At 41.1% G+C, this 9,253-nt stretch overlaps 2 protein-coding genes and 1 long non-coding RNA gene across 3 annotated transcripts; 1 reads left to right on the top strand and 2 right to left on the bottom strand.

The window, feature by feature from the left end:
* Positions 1 to 2,340: 2,340 nt before the first annotated feature.
* LOC127750876 (uncharacterized) lies at positions 2,341 to 4,015 on the bottom strand. Its single transcript, XR_008011883.1, has 4 exons — positions 3,875 to 4,015; positions 3,688 to 3,768; positions 3,134 to 3,268; positions 2,341 to 3,042 (listed from the first exon to the last, which is right to left on the bottom strand). It is a non-coding gene; the product is annotated as an uncharacterized LOC127750876 (long non-coding RNA).
* A 752-nt stretch (positions 4,016 to 4,767) lies between these two features.
* On the bottom strand, positions 4,768 to 5,555 carry LOC113213776 (uncharacterized). The gene is made up of 4 exons (XM_026432942.2): positions 5,439 to 5,555; positions 5,164 to 5,368; positions 4,985 to 5,085; positions 4,768 to 4,901 (listed from the first exon to the last, which is right to left on the bottom strand). Exons 1-4 carry the CDS (start codon positions 5,553 to 5,555, stop codon positions 4,863 to 4,865), a joined length of 462 nt encoding a protein of 153 aa, XP_026288727.2. The 3' UTR covers positions 4,768 to 4,862.
* LOC127750875 (uncharacterized) lies at positions 5,479 to 7,523 on the top strand. Its single transcript, XM_052273512.1, has 3 exons — positions 5,479 to 5,608; positions 6,635 to 6,812; positions 6,893 to 7,523. The coding sequence occupies exons 1-3, from the start codon at positions 5,598 to 5,600 to the stop codon at positions 7,130 to 7,132; spliced, it is 429 nt and encodes a 142-aa protein (XP_052129472.1). The 5' UTR covers positions 5,479 to 5,597; the 3' UTR covers positions 7,133 to 7,523.
* Positions 7,524 to 9,253: the final 1,730 nt, after the last annotated feature.

Genomic DNA, 9,253 nt, shown 5'->3' with positions numbered 1-9,253 from the left:
GCTGACCCTACACAGACCATTTTCGCTGAGCAGTACGTATCCAAGTTACCTTGGCACGGAAAACCGACCACTACACTGCTCAACTCAAAAGGCTGTCCCTACACAGATTTACCCCCCAAGAATCATATACCTTATGCCGGCCTTGGCAGTATGCCGCACCGGAATGGTTTTGAAGGGCGGGTTGCTGTTCTCACATCAATGCGAAGCCTTGGGAATGACCGACTGCGCCTGTCGCTGATTGCGCCTCCCGCTTACTCAGACCATGCCATGCCTTAGCCAGTGGAATTTAAAGGATTAGGCGCGGTAAGCAGGAGAGGTCATTCCCTCTACCCTCTGGCCTCCGATAGGAGCGCCAGCGAACCCAACTAAGTTGTGATGAAGATTGAAGATCTCGAAGTTCTCGGAGCTCGGGAAAAGTCTCGAAGTCCACATCGGGCCCAGGGTAGATGTTCTGGAGGGTCTCGAAGTCCACATCGGGCCGAGGGCTAGAAGTTCTAGAGGGTCTCGAAGTCCTCTTCGGGCCGAGGAATAGAAGTTCTAGAGGGTCTCGAAGTCCTAACAGTCGGCCTGGTCGACACCGAGACGGTCCCGCTGACTGGGAGATCAAGAAGGTCTAGAGGTCCAAGAAGTCTAGAAGATCTAGAGGTTCTGGACGGGTAGAGCTTCGTTACCAAAGGTAACACCTGTAGGGAATGACCCTCCACCTCGGAGCTCTTTGGCATGCAACGAAAGTATCCGGATATTCTCCGGCACGGTTAACCGACCACTTTGCTACATACCGCTAGGACCGAAGAAGGAAGGTACTGATGCCTTGCCGCCGAAGGGTCTTATTCAAAGACACCCGTAAAGGAAATCGGGAGAAAACTCTATACAAAATTATTCGACGCTCTCTAGCGGGAACCGTAGAAGCTCGTCCCCAGGTGCGCAACTGCACCATCGTGCATGTGCGCAGCCAGCGCGCGCTGACTGCTCACCACGAATCTATATAAGGATGGATCGTCCATCTCACGGAACAAAGAGCTCCGCTCACCACGGCCGCGAGCTAACGCTGAGGACAACTTTCAGTTCCTACACTCGCTGGAGATGTTGTTGCTGGGTAATCAAAGTGGCCCTGTCGCGTAAGCGAAACCGCAACACTACCTTAACCTTGCTTTAGTACTCGGTACTTCTTACTTCTCGCACAAAACGTTATTTTAAGGTGACACAGGACTGAAACCTAAAAATTTGGGCAAAAAAACAGATATTTCAAGTTTAAAACCATAATTTGTATTAAATCACAAAATGCTTTCCACAGGAATTTAAGATAGTTCATTGCGGTTCTTTTGAGGTATAGTTTGTTTATGATTGAATGTATCTGTGTGCGCAAAAAGCTTTTTAAAGTTTCATAAAGTTCTAAAATTTTAAATAGCTTCCTGCGCCCGCAGATACATGTAAACATAGACAAACTATACCTTAAAAGAACCGCAATACCGTAACTAAAATTGCTATGGAAAGCGTTTTTTAAAATAGATTTGCATTTAGATTTTAAACGTGAAAAAACAAAAAAAAAAATCCTTTTCCGGACAAACATTCTTACTTTCTTCCTATTATTATTAATCTCGCCACGGCGTTAGGCCCTTGTGCCTTTACGCTCGACTCCTTGCGTTAGGCCCTGGTGCCTTTGACCAGTCGTCACCCATTCTATTTCCACCCTTCACCCACCAGCTCCCTACCAAAGCCGCTCGTTCATCGGCGCAGGACTGAGAGGACTTACTGCTTCAGTCCTCTCAGTAAACGTTTATAGCGTGCTGGTTATCCCGCTTCTCATTTGAACATCGAAATCAAGCAGCGCTGAGTTGGGTTAATTGTTGGATGGGAGACCGGCTCTCAATTTTGTACCAATCACTATAAGGATAGACCGCGCGTCTCGCGGCACACAGAGCTCCGCTCACCTCAGCGCGAGTTAGTGTCCGGGACAATTTGCGGCTCCTTCCCTCAATGTTGATGTGGGCTCCGGGTAGACAAAGGCGTAATGGGCCCTCTGAGTGTGCAACCTTGCAACACTGCCTTAACTTTGACTTAAGACTCTGTGCTTCTTATCGCTTATAACTTTAAAACCGTTAGAGATACGGCTCTGAAAATTAAATTTTAGTGCTTTAGCACTCTACTCTTGAGAGACGAACCGATTGATGTATAAAAACTCTAAATTCAATAGACTCAATCCCAGCTTCCCTCTTACAAAAACGAAAAACCATAACAAAGAATTTAAACCGCCATTTGGGATAAACGCACTTACTTTGGTCGAAATCTGGATGGGGAACCACCCAACTGGCACGCCCACCAGTGCACAGTGGTCTCCCGGCTGGAAGGATCTCCACTTTTAACTGCATGAGATATCTAAGTTCTTTCTCCTCTTTAATCTGACTTAAAGTGAAGTTAGGAGTAAGTTGGAATTAGTTATAAGTGAGTTTAAATGTTAGTCTTTGTGCACTGAAACATCAGTTTAAGTATACAAAATTAAACTTAAAGAGTACTTTTATTGTAGAAAACTACAGTTTAACTGTAGAAAAAGTACCAGTTATTTCGATCAAACTGTAGTTTTCCAACAGTTAGCCACGGATCATGTTTTAGCTTGGCCAGTTGAAACCCACTTCTTCCACACTTTTACTACAGTTTTAATACAGTTAACTAACTCTCTCAATCACACTTTTACTGCAATCACATTCTATGGTCGTGATGACAGTAAATATTGCACTTTGACCACTTCTTTTTCTAGCCTTCGTCTATGCTAAGTGTTGGAGATATGCAGCAGTATTGACCGCAATTCTACTGCAGTTATATTTTTTAGTTGCCAGTGAAGTATTTTTGTAAAAGTATTAGTGAATGAGATTGCACTTTTCGATCCAATAAAACAACAAAATGATAGAATTGTTTTAGCCTGCTTTATTCAGAACTTCCTTGTACAAAAGCCACAAAAATAAAACCAGACTGTGATGAGAGAATTCTTGGTGAATCATTAGTAAACCTCTTCATGTCTATTGCCTCAAACAATTTTGTCAAGACCTGAAAATAAATTTAGAAAAAGTGAAAATAGTAATGTGTTTATCTTGACAGCAATTTCATTTAAAATAAGCAATATGCTTAAGTTCCTTACATTATAACCATTTACTCAAACTTGTAGTCCAACTTGTTGCACCATAAGTTAACTTAAGTCAGCCTGCCCCGCAGTGATCGGCGATGGCAAATATATTCCAAAGTTTGATGTTGCAATTGAAGATAACATCAAATTCTGACAATAAAAAAGATAAACAGATAATTACACTGATAAACCAAGTGTTCAACTGCTCAACACTTGTAAGTGTTCAACCGCAAGCTCAATACTTGCAAGTGTACAATTCAGTAGTAGCACAGTTGCAAGTGTTCAACTCGGTATTTGTGCACTTGCAAGTGTGCAACTCCTCTGTTAAACACTTCCCACACAGTAAGCGCCCGATATAGAGAAGTGTACAACAGGAGAGTTGAACACTTACAAGTGCACAAATACCGAGTTTAACACTTGCAAGTGCACTACTACTGAATTGAACACTTGCAAGTATTAAACTTGCGGTTGCACACTTACAGGTGTTGAGCAGTTGAACACTTGGTTTATCAGTGTAGCAATGGAATAAACAACCAAACAGCAATATTATCAAGCATCTTGGAACTCACCTCGCACCAGTAGCAAGATCGAACCAGGGTGATAAGTGTGAGCCGGAGACGTTAGATTGTGAAACCATCAATTGCATATTTCTAAATAACAAAACAACAACAAAATAATATTATTTTATAGAAAGAAACCAAACACTACATCACTACAAATTGCTTCATAATTGAAAGAGTGGTGTGGATTGCTTACTTTCAGATGGCGAATGTAAACAAAGACATCAACACATGTATAGGTTATGACCGTGAGAGTCAATGTTACAAGAAGATGCTGCCGACTCGGTTCTGGTTAGATCTAAACCAAAACAAAGAAGACATTAAAATACAATTAATATTAATTTGAGTTCCTTCACTCACTTTAGATTTGTACAGAGAGTAATGTGGAAACTTACTCTCTGATATCTTGTAGGCAACTTGGCCAGGCACATCGACTTTTACCCGTCACACTCACACCGCAAGTTCGCAATATTCGAAGGTACGTTAACTGAAAGCAAGAGCTAGATTTAAAACACTATCACTAGTGGACATTCAAAGTATTTCGTTAAAAAAAATCTTGAATTTCAGTCTGCGATGCGACTGAGTGCGGTGCAGAGGTGCGGACAATAACACAAGCAGAAGACTGTTGCTCGCGGGCGCCATCTTGATTAATTTCGCCACTCATCTGTCCGACCTGAGTTGTTTGGTTCGAGCCTGGGGGTGTTCTAACCTGTTTTCTAGACTTCTGAAGTCTTGCTGGAAATGAAAATTGAATGTATCCTTTCTTTTTTACGCATAGTTCTTCATTCAGTTTACAAATTAAAAATTGGCTGCAATTACGTTTCTCAAGCTAGGTATGGTGGGCCTTGGACAGACTTGGAACATTCAGATGCACACAGCTGTGACCACTGTAGATGATGAAAGTGACTTGTGTTTGAATAATGGTAGCTACCATGATATTTGAAGTAAGTTTAAAAGTGTTAGGTGTGAGTGTGTCTTTTGGGTGTGGATTTGAGAATTCTGATGTTTTAATGTTGTGTTCCAGAGTTCTTTGAAGCCCATGATGACCCAACGCAGAATTCAAAGGCAATGGATTTAAAGGGTAAGATAATCAGAAGTTTAGTAAGTTCATTTATTTTCTAAAAGTCCTATTTAAAATAAACAATGAAATAGTCATAATTTCTTCAGGCTTTTCCTTCCTAGCTTCAATTGTCCTCCATCTCACTTTCACTCGTATTCACGTACTACAAATAAAAGAACCAAAATTAAATAAATTAACCCTTTACGCTTAACTACATGCAATATACGGCAATAAATGAATAAATACCTCTTGTTCTGGAGGTAATTTTGCCTTCTCTCCCAAGAATGAATTCACATGTGATCCAAATGCCCCTTCTGATGTGTGAGGAAACCTTTCCAAAACAAAATCTTGAAAGCAAAGTAAAGTACAGATTAATAGAGAGTGAAACAGTTAGAGAACTAGCAGAGATTTTATAAATTCCTTACTATGAATGTCTTGCATCTTCTGGTACTTTTTCAATGCGGGTTTGGCAACTTTGTTCCTCACTTGTCCAGCATATGTGCTTCTGATAAGCCGCCGTCTAGAGAAGGCTTCCTTGAGCAAAATACCCACCATTCTACCCGGTGACGGGGCAAGCCTGGCCATGTTCCAGGCAGTCTTCTCAACCAGCAGAGACCTGCCAACTTGCACCTGGAAAAACACAGCAAGATTAGTACCAAAAAGATAAGTAATAAAATGCATTTTACCATGAAATTCTTACATTTTTAGACTGACTTGAGTCTTCAACTCTTTCCTCTGTAGTTCGCCGGGGGGTCTTCTGAACTGCTTCCCTCACCGCAGCGGTCAGCATGTTCTGAAACGCTAACATCACAGACATTAGTCAAATGTTATGTTCAAATAGAACTCGCTTCCAACTGAAATGGTTACCTGGTGAGTGAATGTCTGGCGTAGCACTAGGCGAAGTATTTCTGGTGGGATTGCAGTCCTTCTCCTTCGGGTGTTTCATTAACCGTCTTAGAAATTCCTCATCATCTGGTACAGAAAATCAGCACAATAAGGAAAGGCAGCCGACCAGTTAAATGAAGTGAGCGCACATGAGAATTAATTCCAAAGCTTCAATCAACAAATTAAGGTTTTAAAGGATGACAGGATATATACCAGTTAGTATAATAGAATTTAAAAGCTTACCACTGACTTCGTGGATACAACCATCGTACACATTCCAACCCTTTTTTGGCTTAGGGGCCTGCCGCCACTCAACTACATAACTTGGCTCCTTTTCTTCCGGGTCATATCCTTGAACCCATTCAATAGGCACAGTATGGGTATAACTATGCTCTTCACCGGGTGGGGTAAGTTCAGACAACCACTCTATGAGAGCAAACTGTTCCCGCGGTTGGCGACCGTTGGCTGATCTGAACTTTGATGTCATCCTCAAAGTGTTGACAGGCAACGTTGATCACCGAAGTGCACCATTGAACGGGATTATCGATCCTGACCTGGGCGAGCTACTAGCTGACGAGCAGCACGAGGGACTTAGGGGCAGCGAGGGCAGCAGCCTGGGCACAGCTGAGCAGGTGGAAGCGACCTGGGCGGGCTACACGAGGAGCACGGGGGTCGCGGAGGGCAGCGAGAGCAGCAGCCTGGGCACAGCTGAGCGGTGGCAACACAAGCGACGTCACGAGGAGAACTGGAGTAACAGCTGATGAGGTCGTCAGACAGTATGACAGCACGCAAGCGGCACTCTAGTCGAACTGAAGTGACAGTGCAGAGGGGGGCTGTTACTTATACCCCGACCCACCACCCACCTGATGGCTGTCTGCATCTGGGCAGGGATAGGCTGGTCATTAAGGGACTGTGTTTCTCACCTAACAATTATTCTCTGCCTGGCTTCTGCTAGCCAACTCTCAAGCCTTCTTGCATTGCAGTGTGCTTTTATCTTCTTTTTTTTTTCAGTTTCTTCCCTGTCTCAAAGCTTGCATCAGTCGACATCATGGATTCAGCAAGAGAGGAACTGTTCACCCAAGAACAAGAATTAGAAGACTCAAAATATGAATTTAATGAAGATTGGATGGAATCTTTCAGGGAAGAGCTTTCCGCCCAACAATTAGAAGATTCCGTGTATGCTTTTCAGGTATTGATTACCATGTGCTTGCATTGCAGTAACTGTTGCATCATAGATTTCTATTTCTCTCATTTTATTTTTGTATGCAGAATGAAGATTTGCACAAAAAGGTTGCTGGACTGAAAAACTTGGTGCGCCATTTGGGTTGGCATTGTTTTGTGTACAGGAGAGCATTAGCAAAGCTTCCAAATGGTATGGCGACTTTAGATAAGACTGAGAGAGAAGTTTTAAATGAGCAAACCCCTCCATGTAGCTCTTGTGAGAAGGATGAGCTTCTACTCCCAATACAACAATTGAAGAGTAGCATACGCAAGGTGTGTGTTATTTAAAATTTTGAAGTAAAATAGTTTTTATTTGTGCTGTACTACTTTTCAGTTTTGAAACCTATTGGTTAATTTTATTTTCAGAGGAAGAGGGACGATGAATGTGACTGATTATATTTGAAAGTATAAATGTATGATATAGATTTAAGGAAATGTCTTTGGCTCTAAAATTTTGGACGCATTTAATAAATTTGAATCAGAATATACTGGATTTACTTGAAAGCTCCCTTGGCTCCCGCATGATTTTGATCTTGGTCCGACTAAAGCAGATCGTAAACTTGAGTTACTCATTTGAGTTCTCCTCTAATAATTACCCCCCTGCAACAAAGATGCCTTTTAATGACTTTAAATTAAAATGCTTGGTGAGCCAAGACATTCTTTTGAAGACTATATGAATTAGCAGTGTTCAATACCACAGCTGTTACTCTTCTTCAAAAGCTAGGAAATCCGAATGCTTGAAATAACAGAATAAATATATGGAAGGTGGACTAGTACTAGTTCAGCACAATGATGTAGATATTAGTATTGTTGGATTGAAATTCAATTATTTATTAACAGTAATAAGTTTCTTATCACAGTTGTAGATGCACACATACATAGCGATTTTTCCATCAAGCACAAAGACATTTCTCACTTACTCCTGCCATTGGTTTGAGTCACTTTAAGACCCGGACATGAACTGAGATAAAATTTTATAAAATTAACTTGACTTAGATCTACCATTTCTTTTAAAAACACTGGTACTGTACTACATACATTATGTCAAAAAGCTAAGTTTTGGGTCAAGAGAAGTAAAGAAAACTGTAAAAATATAAATACAAGTAAGTAATAGAGCTTTACAGAAATGTGAACAAGCTCAGCCAAAAATGCACAGCATTCTTTTGGTCATTTGACACGAGAAGGTAAAATTTCAATACCCAACTCCATAAAAAATAAAACAAATATTTGAAAGGACTATGAGGGCAAGTCAAAAATGCCACAAGATAATAAAAGCAGGTCACAATTCACGTTACTTAGTGTAACATTTCCATTTTGAGAACATTAACACAGCCCAGTCTGAGAGTTTCTTCGTCTGAAAGTTTTATAGTAAAGAAAAGAAGTTTCATCTTGAAGTCAGAGATGGCAATGCACCTCAACATACATTCTCTCTCTCCTAACAATAGGTAGTGAGGTAAATTTCTATCGCAAACTTTAGCACGTCTTCTTTCTTTAAAATAATAGCCCAAAGCATAACAAGTATTGGATATAACAAGAAATGATTGAATTTGTAAGATCTTGTTAGATTCTAGGAGCACAACACTATTATCCTGCCTTCTGACTCTCTTATAATTACATGATTGAAACAATTCACAATTCACTATAGCTCTTTCATATAAAGAGTATTCTTCACTTCGGTCAAATGCTACATCTGATCGCACCAGTGCATGCCTATGTTCTTCAGACAAAGTTATCCTTTTAGGTTCACCTAATAAAGCTACAGGCCCTAGAACAAGGTGAGGCTCAGCAAAGCCTTTGCTACTAGACATCATGGTAGTTAGGTATTCTTTCTCAGGATCACTCATGTGTGACTCTAAATCAGCTCTCATATTTTGTAAAGCAATTCGTAATTGCATATGTTTAGTTATTTGATGAGCTACACCATTACTGCTTTTGACCGAATCTTTTAATTCACCATTAAAGCTTTCAAATAAAAACGCTGAATGCGTCCAAGGCTGAGCAAAATTAACCACACTATTTTCCAAGTGAGTCAACAGATGCACACTGAATGTGACATGAACTGCCCCATACAATAAATCTATTTCTTCATTAAATTGTTTAAAATAACGGCCTGCATAGTAGACCTCAGACTTTGCAACAGAGTTTTGCATCAACAATGATCACAATATGATCAATAAAAAAAAAAAAACGTTTTGGGCTAGTAGTGGAAGTTAATCTCGCGCGTAAAGGCACTGGGGCCATGCCGTGCCATGGGGATCAAGCCACCCTGTGCCATTCTCTTTTCACCCTCCGACCTCCAACTCCCTACCAATGCCGCTCGTTCATGGGCGCAGGCCGACTAAAGGGGACTCACTGCTTGAGTCCCATCAGTCAAGGTCCATAGCTTGCTGGTTGTGACGCTCCTCATAT

Source organism: Frankliniella occidentalis, unplaced genomic scaffold (assembly GCF_000697945.3).
Source record: "Frankliniella occidentalis isolate FOCC.00 unplaced genomic scaffold, Focc_3.1 Scaffold278, whole genome shotgun sequence".
Lineage (NCBI taxonomy): Eukaryota > Metazoa > Arthropoda > Insecta > Thysanoptera > Thripidae > Frankliniella > Frankliniella occidentalis.
Note: the sequence above shows the minus strand (reverse complement) of the source record. Positions and strands in the feature narration are given on the sequence as shown.